At 45.6% G+C, this 15,254-nt stretch overlaps 2 protein-coding genes across 2 annotated transcripts; one reads left to right on the forward strand and one right to left on the reverse strand.

Moving 5' to 3' along the window:
- Nucleotides 1-924: 924 nt before the first annotated feature.
- Nucleotides 925-3,643, reverse strand: LOC144100081 (centrosomal protein 20). Its single transcript, XM_077633124.1, has 4 exons — nt 3,424-3,643; nt 2,887-3,087; nt 1,191-1,275; nt 925-1,106 (listed from the first exon to the last, which is right to left on the reverse strand). The coding sequence occupies exons 1-4, from the start codon at nt 3,449-3,451 to the stop codon at nt 1,022-1,024; spliced, it is 399 nt and encodes a 132-aa protein (XP_077489250.1). The 5' UTR covers nt 3,452-3,643; the 3' UTR covers nt 925-1,021.
- Nucleotides 3,644-3,821: 178 nt separating this feature from the next.
- Nucleotides 3,822-12,848, forward strand: LOC144100963 (uncharacterized). The gene is made up of 4 exons (XM_077633904.1): nt 3,822-4,673; nt 6,652-6,975; nt 8,483-8,647; nt 12,074-12,848. The coding sequence occupies exons 1-4, from the start codon at nt 3,969-3,971 to the stop codon at nt 12,554-12,556; spliced, it is 1,677 nt and encodes a 558-aa protein (XP_077490030.1). The 5' UTR covers nt 3,822-3,968; the 3' UTR covers nt 12,557-12,848.
- The last annotated feature ends 2,406 nt before the right edge of the window (nt 12,849-15,254 follow it).

Genomic DNA, 15,254 nt, shown 5'->3' on the forward strand with positions numbered 1-15,254 from the left:
AGCGATTTATTAATCTAAGAATTATTATCCTACTGATAAGCATAACACATTAAAAAAAAAATTAACGTTCCCCTATGCACCTTGGTTTCGGTGACTGTTGGCTCCCTTCATAAATTTGTCAAACGGGCCCCTCATTTCCTTTAACTTGTCTGCTGATAGCTTAACGAGGGTCTCGGTTCTGGCAGTCTTAATGCCAAAGGTAGTATAAGAGGGCTCTCGCACAGTTTTCGCCCTCGCCGTTAGATGACGTTCTACGTCACGCTCGCGGTATTACAGGACGTCCTACGTCCGCCGCTATGGTCGAGGGTGGCGCTGGTGAACACTCTCAAGGCTCGCTTACACCCAGTAAACATAAATACCCACGAGAGCAGCAGATTGGACAGCCGTCGCCGTAGCCCGTAGCTCAGTTGGTAAGAGCACCGGACGCGATATTCGGAGGTCGTGGGTTCGGATCCCACCGGCGGCATGGTTGTTTTTTCTGCTGCTTTATAAGTAATTTTCTTTAAGCGATTTATTAATCTAAGAATTATTATCCTACTGATAAGCATAACACATTAAAAAAAAAATTAACGTTCCCCTATGCACCTTGGTTTCGGTGACTGTTGGCTCCCTTCATAAATTTGTCAAACGGGCCCCTCATTTCCTTTAACTTGTCTGCGGATATATATATATATATATATATATATATATATATATATATATATATATATATATATATATATATATATATATATGTATGTATATATAAACACAAACTCCTTGGTTTTACCCTACTACAGCGTTTCACAAAAATGAGAAACTACCTAAGCTGGCTTGTATGAAGTGACAGGACGTTATGCCTGGCCATGGGTTTTTAAAGCTGTCATCAGTTCCAGGCTTCGCCTATTACAGATAGGAACAATGTTTTCAGGCAAACAATCACAAGTCAAACAAATTTATTTAGAACTTGAAAAAAATTAGAGAAACAAGATTAGCCTCGTATCTCATGCTGTACTTGCGACACAACTTCAACGATGACACTTCAGGCTGTCCTTTTTTTACTCTTTGATGAGGTCTCACGTTTTCCGCTGCTACGAAGGGTCTCTAGAATGGAATATAGCAGTGGCCTGGGAAAAAAGAAAGTACAGATGAAAAAAGGGTCAAGCACATTCTTTGTGCCTTGGCATTCAGCAGTACATGAAGAAGCTTACAGCTGAGAGGCCTCCTCTGACATAGTAATGTGAAGCTCTTTCTCCAAGAATGCACGCCCAACACGGCTTTGCTGGTATCCACTCTCTGCGATGAGTGAAAAATACGAGTGACAGCATTCAATCAAGACAATAAACAATTGTGCCTATCATGAAGGTGACCATAAGTGAGACATGCCGCATGACTATGGCCTTTCATTCTTAGATGGTCCAGTACCAAATTTCTCTACAGTGGATATATTTTAGACAAACTGAGTTAAGCCCAACTTGCACCAGAAAAGTAGCTGAGGGTGCCATATAAAAGCTATTAGCTTTCTTTTCTTAGAGCAGTGTTTCTTGTTCTGAATCCTTGGCAGTCATGCATACATTATGGAATCGGTGTGTAGATGAGCCTAATGTAAAAATACTCAGATGTCTATCTATAACAGCTGCATTGTCTTCCATAAAGTCAGCAACAAAATTCCAATAAGGAAGGGTGTCAGGCAGGGAGACAAGATTTCGTCAATGCCATTCACTGCCTGTTTACAGGAGGTATTCAGAGGCCTGGATAAGGAATAGTTGGGGATGAATACTTTAGTAATCTGCAATTCACTGATAACATCGCCTTGCTAAGCCCCTCAGGAAATGAATTGCAAAGCATGATCAATGACTTAGAGAGGCACAGCAGAAAAGTGTGTCTAAAAAATAATATGCAGAAAACCAAAGCGCATGCAGTGACGCATGTACCGAGTTGATGAATAGTGGAAAAAAGATGAAATGCTACATGCTAGTCATTTATGTAGTTTATGTATCCACATCTACAAGGGTCTGCAGCATGTATGAACAAAATAAAAAAATGTTAGCTGCTTAGGTCTGAATGTGGACAGTCAGGAGCACATTTCCAAACAAGCATGTCTGTTTTACACAGACCATGTATGCCAGTGTTCTATTTCAGCCTGTCAACTCAAGTGCATTTATGTTCAAAATGATTACATGTATGAATTTCTCAGCACAAACTAAATACAGTAATACCTTCAGTATCAAATTGAAGTTACAGCCTTTAGTAACTTCATGTCAGCATGCTGAATATGCCTGTTTTTCTGTTTCGATTGACGTTGTCTATCTATGATGTACTGATATTTTACCAGTCTTTTCAACAATTTTTCAATTATTACTACACAAGCTGTTACCACCAATTATTACATAAGCACAGGTTCTTAGTACCCTGTAAACTCACTTAGTCAATTTGAAAGCACTACTGCATATATGCTGACATCAAACACTGGCATATATCTACAAAGACACAAGACACAAAGTGCGTTGAATACCAAAACAACAGCTGCCACGTCCGAATGCGGCAAGGTATGCCAAATTCTTTCATTACACATCCAGCATTCGTTCTAATTTCAGATTAATAACGTCAAAATCTGCATATAGTGTTGTACCCACTGCAGTCGCTCAGTGATTTGGGTGCTCGGCTACTGAGCTGGAGGAACCGGGCTCAAACCCGGCCGCGGCAACCCCTTGTCGATGGAGGCGAAACGCAAAGGTGTCCGTGTGACGTCAGGGCACGTTGAAGAGCCCTTGGTGGTCTAAATTAATCCGGAGCATTCCACTAAAGCGTCCCTCATAATCCCAGCGACGCGTCAGGATGTTAAACCAAATTCACATTGACATATGGTTTCGTAAGCAAGCAAAAATGAAACCAGAACACCCTTACCTGCTTCCAGTACGGAAGCGGCTCGTTTGTAGTTGTTGAAAACGAGGTACTCCAGTACGAGCTCATTAATGAGGCAGTTTTGTTCTGGCAGTTTTGGGGGCGCGTCGCGCGCTGGTTCCTCCACAGCCTTCAGGATTTCAGAGCGCAAGTTGGCGCGCAGTGAGGACAAAACGCCGTTATTCTCCAAGATTTCTGTCAAGGCTGCAAGAACAACAATGGATTTAGGCGGGGTCACACAGATTAGGGGTTAAGGCATACTGCTTTCTTCAGTTCAAAGTACTATTATAACCAGCGGGTGAATGAATCTATGCACATACAATTCGCGCTTCTGAGATGCTATCGAAGGAACGAACAGAAGTGCACATGTCAGATGCCGCACTCGTGTTCTATCCTTCGATTGTCCTCTGAAAGTGAACTCCAACTGCGTCAGCTTTCCAAATGAATTTCGTTCAGCCTTCAAACTCATTCATATCAAGGACGTAGCAGTCAATAATTTGCGCACGCGATTAACAAACCCGAATGGAGATAAATACCGACCTGCTTTCACATCAGCCTCAGAATTCATCGTCGTGCATCGTTTAAAACAAAGCGCAGAAAGGTAGTTGGGCAGCCGTCCACTGAAGTGGCAAGAAGTAAGCAAGAATGCGCAAACATAACAATTAAACAAGCTACAGAGCGCTCTTTCTTGAACTTTTCAACTACTTTCAACTTTGAACGAGCGCCCTTCGAAATCAAACACAAATACGACTATTCACAAGCACCCTAATTGATGTTTTCGTAGTTCGACGATAAAAGATTTCAAAAGGTTGTCAAAAAACCATTAAATTTTTAATTTGTATGTAAAATGTTTGTTAACAAAATTTATTGTCTGCTTTAGGTCAACTTTAATGACTGAGAGGAAGCTACGGCCTTGTCGCTCGGCATCGACTGCCCATACCGCACTCGCCTACTTGAGTAATGTAAACACCCACCACAACACGAATGGCGTGGTGTTAAGTTTCGCGTGCTGTGAGCCAGCCGAGCTCTCGTGCGTTGTCAACTTCGTGCCTTAACGGCGGTTCGTGCCGCTTTTACGAACAACGATGCAGTCGAGATTGTGTTGCGTCAGCGTCCTCCTACTGTGCTTCTGCGCGATCGCGCGGAGTCAGTCGGAACCCGAGGCCTCCGACGTCGACGATTTCTACAGGAGTCGTTTCGGCAATGGAGATACATCTCGGATGCGCGTCATTCTCGGGGACACCGAGGGCTGGGTTAACCCGCACGACATGCTGGGAACCGCCAGCGAGGCACGCAGTAAGCGAGCGCAGCAACAACCGCAGCAGCAACACCACCAGTCCAAGTTGAAGAAGAGCTCCGGCGCTCCGCCGTCCGAACCCATCTCAGAGGACACGACTTCTCCCGAGACCAGGGCCCGAATCTACAGCGAGATCAGGGCTCGATCGGCCGCCGAGAGCAGGAAGTTCAGCCGTTATCCCGCCGAAACCGAACGAGACGAAACCGATGCGAGCATAGTCGATGGCGAGACCGCGACCGAGGATGAAGTCCCAGCGCCGAGTTGCGGCAACCAGCGCTGCGACTGTGACTGCAAGGCGCTGAGGCGCGAATCCAAGAAGTGCGCCGAACAAGTTAAGCAGCTGCGGCTTAGCCAAGTGCTCGTGGATGGCGCGCACGATAGGGAGTTTATATACCTCAGACGCCTGGCGCTCAACGTCATCTACAGCGCCAAGTTCGGCAGCGACGAGATGCCGTCGAATGTCAAGTTCGAGATCCTCCTCTCCTCGGACGACGTGAGTGGGGTCTCTGCTTGAGTTAGCGGAGGATGGCGTCCGTGGTGATTTAAGCGAAGAGCGATTAAGGGCGCATACTTTTGTCTGTCCTGCAGCGAACTTATTCTGTTGCGTTTTGGCAGTGATTAGTGAGAACAGCTTTGGTGAGGCTTTAGTAAAGGTCGGTACACTGGACCCTCTTTGATTGAAACTCGCCAGATTCTAACTTTTGGTTTATTAAAATTATCGAGTGTTGACTGTTTCAACTTATCAGTAGGGACAGGAGCCGTGATACTCCTGGTACATGAGGCCAAATGAGTACTGCATTGTGACTGGCTGGCTAGGTAAATAGCGCTATCAGACACCTGCTTGCTGTGTCAGTTTCTTGTTGGCATCGTAAAGGTGTGCGGAGTGCCCCAAGTTCACTCATGAACAGTCGTCGTCATGAGCCTCCAGACATGTTTCTCGATATTAAAATTTTATAACAGTGCCCGACCATCACCATCTGTAAGTTGTTAATGCTCACTTTGACATCAGTGCCAAGGCCCTTGTTTTTTTGGATATTGACACTAAAATCACATAGACTAGAATGGGAAAGGAATCGTGTAGGCAAGTAACTCGGGGATCCTATTACAATGTGGGGTAAAGCAGTAGGAGAGAAGTAGCTGACACCGGCAGTTAGTCTGTTGTCTAAATTTGCTGCACACTCTACTTTCATGTCGATTCCAAAGAGGTCAGTGGGGATGGCAGACATTCCGGGACAGAAGTAAATCACTGCTCCTGCCAATCGGCTTTTTCTTTTCAAGCTCCGCAGCAATATTCGAATTGCTTAAAAGAGTAGAGACACCTAATTTTAATGGCATGTTTTCTCTTTACAATGATGCAGAAGACACTGCCATGCATTAATCACCTTGTTTTAATTGTCTAGGACCGCTAAATAATTTATAATCAAATTTTTCTGTCATGCTGTTTTGGTTTTGGTTTCAACAGCTGAACGATGGCTGGGACATCAAAGTGTGGTAATAATACACATGAGGCGTGGAAAAACTGCGATATAATCGCTGCTTCATTGTTTTAATTCGCTACAATGCTGGAGCCTGTCGTCCTCAAGAGCCGGAATGACAACAAATGTAAAAGCACTGACTATATTGCAATTTTTTATGCGTCACGTGACCTATAACCACTCTGACGTCACAGTCATCGTTAGGCTGTTGAAGCTGAAACAGCACGAAGAAGAAATTCGATTATAAATTATATAGCGATCGTAGGAGAATGCCACATGGTAATTCGTGTATAATAATGCCTTTAAAGGTCTTTAAAGTGGGGACAAGGGCTCTCCTTATCTTACAGAGGTTTAGAGCTTTAAGGGTAGCCTAAGTACTCCATATACAACTGAGAAGCAAACCATTTGGCCTGGTTACTTTTGGCAGAGACTGTACATGGTGATGGTGGATGCCTGGTGTGTACACCAAGAGATCAGACATTGAGCATGGCTACCAAGAATGCATGCATGGGAACCAATAAGGGGAATGAGAGAGGTCAGGTAAGCATTGACATCATGATTCTGAGGACCAGTCAGAAGCATTGTATGAGTCACATGATCTGGGGCTGGTCATATGATCTGGTAACACCATAACAGCTGGCATCGCTCAGCTGGCAAAATTCTGCAACTGAGCTACACATTTATAGCACAGGTAGTGGACTCAGAAACTAATATAACAGCAGTCATGGTGTTTCTTCTCTCTTGCACAGCCGGGTAGTGTCCGTGGCAAATTTTCTGATGAATTTTAATTTCCATTTGACCCGTGATTGGCATTGTACACCTCTCACAATTGGGGAAGACATTCAACATAGATTGTGATTTGGCACCGTCTTGAGAAATTCTTGCAGCAGCTTTCACACTGGTTGAGTCTCTGACCAACCGGTGGTGACACTAAGTGATGCACTTACAGCGTAGGTAGTGATTTGATGCTGGGTGTGTTACATCTCTCGCCAACAGGTGGCGACACTGGAAAAACTCGCCACGAATGCAGGAACGAAGTCATCGCAGCTGGAGCAGAAGCTGTCAACAATCTTGTCCAGCTCGGTGGTGACCCCGGACGAATTGCCGCATGGCGCCAACGCCCTCCTGGGGCGCCTGGCTCAGGCTTGGGGCCATACCATGGGCCCCGTAGACGTGCGGTTTGCGGTCCCGCTTTGCGGTGTTCTGGGCGTGGTTGTCATCGCGTTCATTTGGGGCCGCGCATGGAAGGTTATCATCGTGATGAGTGCCTTCTACTTCCTGGTGCTTAGCTTCGTCTGGCACTGGGCTCTCTGCTACCAGGTAATGCATTTCATTCATTAGTCCAGAGCCCTTCACTCTAGTCGATGTGCAGCGTTGGCACATCGAACCTTGCACACCACATCAGCACTATTCATTTATTCATTGGTACATTAATTTGTTTGTTTGTTCAGTCATTCACTCATTTATTTAATCGTTTGTTCATTTGCTTATTTATCTGTTTGGTCATTTAGTAATCCATTCGATTATTAACTAATTTAAATCAATTTAAGCACCTCTCGCATATCTAGGAGGAGCATGGTTGGCAGAGGCTGAAAACTGCAGATGCAGCGAGCAAAAGTGAAGTTATACACAACTGGAAATTACCATGTTTCATGTCATGTGGATATATATAGACTGATAGATGTCTAAAAGCTTGTCCTTTCGAGCAGGGCAGCGGGAGTTGTCGCCTGGCCAGTAAACACTATTCATCAATTGGCAGCTGTTTTTTTTTTCTGAGATCATTGTGGTAATTTCCATCTCTTCCTGCTTGCTTACACCTTTATTCATTCTGGCCACTAATTCTCTAACATTCGCCTGATTGTTCCTTCTTTCAGAATGTTCAGTGTCACAGCTTTTATTAAACCTGAAACCACCGAAGACCTCTGTTATTGCCTTGAGCGTTAAAGGTTAGAGGGCTCTCGTAAGATTTGCCCTCTCATTTTTCTGTATTTTGTGTAGCAACAGCAAATATCTTCAGAATTATTTTTTGTTTGCATCATTGCATTCTCATGCATCCAGGTCTAGCCTAGAGAGGTAAAATCCTTTTTGGAAGACCTTCTGAAGGTTCTAACACCGTTTTATTGAGCGTCTTATTTCTCCAGTAAACTTTTACTGTTTCTTTACTTTCTTTAACATTTAGCGTCGAGAGAGGTTACCATTCATGTCGAGTACTTGTCGAGTCACTTATGGTTCTCGCTTTTACTCTAGCATCAGACCTATGTAGACACCTCAGAAAGCTTTGAACCACTCCTCTGACAAGCCTTGTATACACTCGGCAGGTAGTGCATATTGCTATGAACACTTGTGTAAACTGACCTACATATCAAGTAATGCTTGCAGCAGAGCACAGTGTCGAGCACTGTTCATTTCAGCATTCATTGCATTCATTTTCTTTTGACTTATTTTACACCTGACCTGGAATTTGGCATCTTTTGCTTTTAGGAGTAGCAGGCACGGCAGTGTCTGTAGCAGTTGTAGACCATACACACCTCATGTGTTCTAATCACAGTTTTAGATTAAGTTCACTTCTGTACGACATGTTGAAGACGTGTGTCAACCACTCACCTTGTTCTTAGCACCCTGTGGCCTCAGCTGGCCTTGGGGCATAAAAATTCGTCATCACTGATAATAGTGCTTGTTTTGAGAACTGCAGATGTAGCATTTGCATAAAAGGTAGCTCTGGCTTGCCGTTTCGGGCTCTTAGGTGCAGCGTCGCTCGTGAGGGGTGAGACTGACGAGAGCACGTTCGACAGTACTCATGCAATGCTGCTTTCTTGCTATGGGACAGGTGGAGCACGCGCGACGGGACGCGTACATCTCGCGTAATGAAGTTCCACCAGAGCACTGCCGTCCAGGCTACACCCCAAGTTGGATGCAGTGGGCTCTCGGACGTGAGAACAGCGCCGAGTGCGACAAGTACTACGAAAGCCTCCACATTGACCCTGTGTGGCAGGTAACATGGCCAGCTAGCCTGGACAACCGTTTGTTCATTTTCATAGCACGATGCCATTTTTTTCCGGTTTCCTCCTATGGTATGTTTCATGTTTGTTTGTATCACCTGAGATGGTTCTTAAATGTAGTTTCACGTGAATACATTTAACAATGAGCACTTCGATAGCAGGCCTGAAATGTGGTAGTCAGAAATGCTGTGAAACCTGCTTTCTACACTTTTCTAGCGTTTTGCAGTCTTAAAAGTGAGCAAATTACTTGATGCCATTTCTACTTTATACAGTGTGAACCTTTATATGGGTTTTTATATGGAACGATCACATAACAATCCAATGTACAGATGCACATAGACAAGGCCAAATTCAATCCAAGTAGAACCAAACTCGAACTGAAGCCTACGACACAACACTACCGTTAAAAGAAAACTTGTCTGTTCATCTGTACATTCGTGTGAACTTTTCAGTCATTGTCGGTGCTGACTATCGCTTGGGGAAATTTTTCTGAGAGCAAAAAAGGACTAGTGCCAACTTGTTGTGCTTCATATTTGGAGCTATGCTATATATCAAATGGGGAGGAGAGGTCTCGCCAGAAGAAGCAACTGCATATAAAAATGAAACAAAGCTGTAATGAACAAGAAGCTCTAGAGCTGTGCAGTATGCTCTAGCAGTTAGGCGAAGCGGCATGCCATACACCTGATGTAGGTTGTGAAGTCTGGTAGCCAAACATTTTTGTCATTCTACAATGGACCGGTGTAAATACTCATTTCGAGCAGTCATTTCTATGCAGTCACCTTACTAGATTTTGAACAAGCTTGGCCCATTGTGACTGAATGCACTGTATTATCGTTTAACAACAAAAAATGCCTCTACTATTAAAGGGACACTGAGGAGAACTCATCAAATTTTTTTTGTTAGCAAAATCTCATAGTTCGGCATTTCATGGCTTTGTTGCCGCTTGTCCGGGAGCGAAAGATGCATTTATTTCAAAGAAATTTAGATTCGAAGTTGAAAAAGTTTTTCCTCCTGCTCCGATTCAAACTCGAGAACTCTTATGATGTCACGGAGGACTCTTATGACGTCACAGAACAAAATGACGTGAATCGTGACATAGTAAACTCAGACTCCGTGATTTCTGGCGGCTAGCGGTGCGGTCTAGCAGCTGCCGAAATGAAAGCTACCGCCGCCGCACGTTGAAGGCATCTATCGGGGGTCGCTACCGTCGCTTCGTTTACGCTTGCACCGGCATCTTGCCAGCGTTACGATGGATCTCGTTCCCGAACCTGACGACGTAGTTCTCACAAAAACTCCGGCCTGCATTTCAGCGACCTCAGCCCCACAGATCGTGCGATGCTTTTGAGGCAGCATGGTTAGGTTAGGCGCCGGCGGGCCGTTTCCCCCTTCCTCAGTGAGCAGCCGTTGCAAACTAAATATCATAACCCCAGTACGGAGAGTCTCGAGGGGCCAGGACAAGGTCGGCGCGTTGCGCCCATCGGAGGCTGGCCGGGGCTTTGGGGCCAACACATTGTGATTCCTTGAACGGCGCAGTTGCACGGTGCAGCAGGTGGTGTCGAGGTCTCCCACGGTTGCATGGGCCAAGTTATTTATTTTTTTGCCACGAAAAACGGATGGGTGCTCAAGGGCGGTCGCGTTTAAAGTTGGCGGCTTGAAACTAAAGCCGTCGCATGACGCTTCAACGGCTTCCGCCAGATCCAACGGGTCCACTCGATCGAGCTCTCTTGCCCACTTGCATGTACCTTCATATGTGTACTGTGAATGGATTAAATTAGCTGAGAGCTTGAAAAGAACAACTCAGCCCAACTGCCGAAGCTACTAATTACGTCACAATGCGCACCTCGCCATGGAGGCGAGTCAGTCTGGCCGGGCCGGCGGTGGCTGGCGCACTCGGCGCGAAATAGAGACATGCTCGAAGTCTTCACCAGAGCTGTCAGAGTGCGCCGAAGCCGCCGAACGCGTCGGCGGTCAAGCGCAGTTGGAGTATAGAGGGTCTCGCTTTGGCCGACGCGCGTCGCCGTGCAGCGCGCGCGCGTTACGCCAGAGCATGCACGCACCTTAACAGAGCCTGCGCTTAACCGCTAACCAACGGATTTGGTGGCGGCATCTATGGGAACCACTGAAATCCCCCGCCCACTCACTGAATAAAAAAAAATCCTGTGCCGAGGCTCGGAATCGAACCAGGGCATTTGGCGTTTGAGGCGGAGACGCTATCACTCCGCCACGACGGCTCTGGGTATAACCGTCAACAAAGGCGCATCTAGTGAATGCACTCTTCCGATGCAGAAATTTCCGCGCTTTCGCTACGTATATCCTGGCCTAACAGAGCTAGGCCATCAGCAATTTTTCTTAACTGCCTTGTACCTTGTCTCCCGCCCGTAATAAACGATTTCAGTTAAGTAGTTTGAAGTTCATTGCCACAGCCGGGAATGTTTCGCTGGGCGAGCGTGCGAAGACGCAAGTGCTCTTTATACTACGAACTGCTTTGTATGATCACCGACGATCGTACCATCATAGTTTTTCATCGACCGTGGCGATCATCTGACAAGCCTTAACAGACTCCTTCAATGGTTAACTAGCCCTTGAAGTGGCACTTGGAGTTCTTCTGCTGTTCGGAGTTTGTAAATCGAGGTGCGTCAAAAACAATACCACGGGGTCCGCAAAGCTCATAGACGCGAAGCGCCATAAAAAATCGAAACTTTCCTGGCTGCCTGTGGCACTGCCAAGCATCAGTTTCCTTTTGCTTTCAACATTCAGGTTGTCTTTTGTCTGCCTTCCTTGTGCGATAAATGTGCACTATCGGTTTTAAAACAAAACTTACTTCAATACTGAACTGTGCGACCTTCCTTTGTCAGCCTCAGAGATTCGCGGTTTCCGTGTAGGAAGGAAAATTCCTCCAAAGTGGCGTCTCTTGTCCTATGACGTCACCATGCTTGTACTTGCGAGATGGGCCTGTGGCGGCGATACCTGTATTTTGGTTCTTGCTATTGTCTACCTTACAAGACCTTTGCTTTCAGTAAGAGCGGCGTTTTTGTGATCAGGAGCTGGTATTCTATCCATAAAAGCCAACTTCAATTTCTCCTCAGTGTCCCTTTAAGCTTTCTTATTACTACATTTGATCAGTGCAACTATTTGTGCTTTTATGATTAAGCCTTTGCCGTGTTTACTGAAATGGAGAGGGTGAACGAATAGCTGTGTGGAGTGCATTCGAAGGGATCCTCACCACCGGTGACGTCACTGGTTGCATGATCCACATGACGCCATGTGACCGTGACGTCATTGTCACGTGATCATGAGGCGGTAACGTGATGCGTTGCACCAACGACAATGACACTTACATGCCCAGTGATCCACTGACAGCTTTACAGTAAAAAATGTTGATTGGCACCTGTGATGCACTGCATCATCCATTGTTGCAGGTCAATCCGCTGTTCGTGTTGACCGAGCTGTTGTCCAAGGCCCTGTTCAACCCACTTGCCAACATGGGCACCGCGCTCGGGCAGTTTGCACGCAACTTTGCGGAGCACCAGACCTGGTGGAGCATGCTCAACAACGTTGTCAACGTCATCTGCGTCTGCGTTCTAGGCCTTTTTGCGGCCATGGTCTTTGGAAAGTTGTTTCTGTTTTTCCTCACCACTTTCTATTGGAACACGCCCAGAAGACCACAACATGAGCGTGTTGAAGAAGTGCCGGCATCTGAACTGACGCACTCATTTGCACCACGTCCTAAGATCAGGCCGCCGCGACAAGAGCAACTCTGTGAACATCATGAAGAAATTGCCGAAGATGAGGTCTCGTGTGAAGAGGATGAAGTAGTTGAGGACACTGAAGAGAGCAACAAAATAGCTGGTGGGGACATGTGGCAGAAAACGGAGAATGTGAAAGTGCCTGAAAAAACTTAAACAGTCAGAGAGTGAGCTAGTCTTGTGCTTTTAATGATTTAGTGCATAGTGTGCAGATTGTTAATTGAAGGCTGATATTTTGTGATAATGTTCAATTGTTCCTTTCTCATCCCACCAAAGTGCATGTACTTTATATTAGTACTGCTCTCATCTTGAAGCTGTGCTTCTACAGCAGCTATTTGCAGTTTTTTGCATGAATTTTGTGTAGGTGAACCAGATAAGAAGATGTTGCTTGTGTACTTGTTTTGTTAACAGAGGTTATTTCTCATTTGCAAAATAAATGAATGTTCATTATAAAAGTTCAGCAAGCTGGCTATATCATATTTATGAATGTCATTTATGAAGTAGTTGCAAGGACGAACTTTGATGGAATTGAAAGAAGGGAGCAATATGTGTAGTTGTGCTCGGTGCACTGTTTTAGTAAACTAAGAACACCATCCATTGGCTCTTTTAAGCTGGGGCTCACTTAAACAGTTTTTCTAAATTCCTATAGAGTTATAATTAATAAGGCCTAGCTGTTGAACAAGCGTGTGTATATTGCCTAAAAAGATTGATTGCTAGTCATCTGGGAGTGAAGCAAATAAATTATCTTTTGATTTTTCACTGGTGCAACGGCAGGTTTGAAAAGGAGCACCGTGGCTGTAGCACGTTCAGTGTGCACCTTCCGAAGAATTTCACGTCAGAGAGGCGAGGCACCAGCCAGGTCAAAGGTAACCTTGTAATCACTCTAAAAGTGGCGGGCAGCCAGCGCCCCTGTACATTGAACTTTGCACCTCCTCCACACAACGAAGGTGCCCAATTCACTAGGCCACCACTATGGTAAAAAATAAATAATGCTTGCGCACAGAATTTGAATCTTGCAATCCCGCGTACCCCGCCATGATGGCTCAGTGGTTAGGGCGCTCGGCTACTGATCCGGAGTTCCCGGGTTTGAACCCGACTGCGGCGGCTACGTTTTTATGGAGGCAAAATGCTAAGGCGCCCGTGTGCTGTGCAGTGCAGGTTAAAGATCCCCAGGTAGTCGAAATTATTCCGGAGCTCTCCACTACGGCACCTCTTCTTCCTTCTTTCACTCCTTCCTTTATCCCTTCTCTTACGGCACAGTTCAGGTGTCCAACAATATATGAGACAGATACTGCGCCATTTCCTTTCACCACTAACTATTACTTTTCGGGAGATCCCCCTCCTGTATCAAATTTCCACCCCCTGTAAAGGCCTCAAGAAGGCGGAGGAGCGCTGGCTTTTTCGCCTCTACACTAACACAGTACGGTGCCTGGCAGTGCTTAAACATTTCAGTTCGGCCTTTGCGGGTGAGTGTCCACATTGTGGGGAAGTGTTTGCGGACACGTACCACATGGTGTGGTCATGGCCTGTCAATCCTGCTTTCCCACCCCACTCCCACTCCACCCGAGAGAACTGGGAGGCTGCCCTGCTAGGCTGCTCAACTCTCCAGGACCAACGAGAGCCCTGGACTCACAAGAGCCCAGGCCGCAGCGGACGCCACAGTGGTCCCGGTCTAGGGAGAGAGAGAGAGAAACCTTATTGATAGAGAGGAATTGCTGGGTCCCTACCTCACTGGGACCCCTCCTAGTAATTGTAAGTGCCGGGCCCTTCAGGCCCCGGTCCTATTCGATACATTTTGTGAATAAGCACAAATAAATGTTTCACGCCCCCACCGTAACCGCAATTTCTGACAATCCTATTCATGTCGCTCGTCTCCACTGGCCGACCTCCATGCGGCGCCAGTTTTCCCGATATTCGTACCAAAACTGTGACGCAATCGTTCGTGGTACAGTGTTCCGGGTATTGTCATTTCAATTTCTCGTTTCATATAGCTTGCATGTGCTTACATGCGGTGTAGTTAAGTTGGACGTTAACTTACGAAAGGAATTCGAACTGCCGATATATGCACCTTCAAATGTATGCGTTTCCAGACACTCTTATCAAAATTGTGATGCAACTGTTCTTTGTACAGCGTTCCGGGTGATGTCATGCACAGAAACTCTTAGAAGAGAGCTTTAATGCAGCTAGAACATTTCACGTAGACAATGCAACCAGGGTGATTAAGTTCAGTAGTCTTAAGTAAATCTCTACCTAATTTTTTTTTGTGTGTTTGACCTTGACTACCTCAGAATGTCTTTTTTTTGTTCTGCAATTTTCGCAGAGAATAGTTAACATGTACCTGGTAGCAATTTCCTATTATAGCTTTATTCCAATAAACAAAAGCAAAAACAGCCATGGATCCAGGAAAAAATGACAAACCAGTAAATATTAGCTGAAAAAGCTTTCTACTTCGATGATAAGAAATTAAAGAGAATGAAATGCGGTCGCCGTAGCCACATTCCTTCCAATGTCGTCTTTTCTTTCCGTGTACTTTTATGTACACATTTACACATCCCAAGATTATCGGATACATCGACTTTCAAAAATTGACATGACAGTAAGCATGTAAGGCGTTTCAATTAAGTTTTTGTGAGCATGCATAGTCGGCATGCTAGTGCTGATCTTAGAGTTGGCAGTTTCGTCTATGTCTGGCTCCAGAAAGCGGTCATCACTTTCACTATCGTCAGTTTCGACGGTTCTTGGGGCACTTCACGCATAGGCAACCATTTGCGGTTAAGCAAATAAGTTGAAAGACCAAATCGGCACATGTTCCAGCGCTGTTAGCAAGAGACCTTTATCCTAAACGATTACTTAT

Source organism: Amblyomma americanum, chromosome 8, assembly GCF_052857255.1.
Source record: "Amblyomma americanum isolate KBUSLIRL-KWMA chromosome 8, ASM5285725v1, whole genome shotgun sequence".
NCBI lineage: Eukaryota > Metazoa > Arthropoda > Arachnida > Ixodida > Ixodidae > Amblyomma > Amblyomma americanum.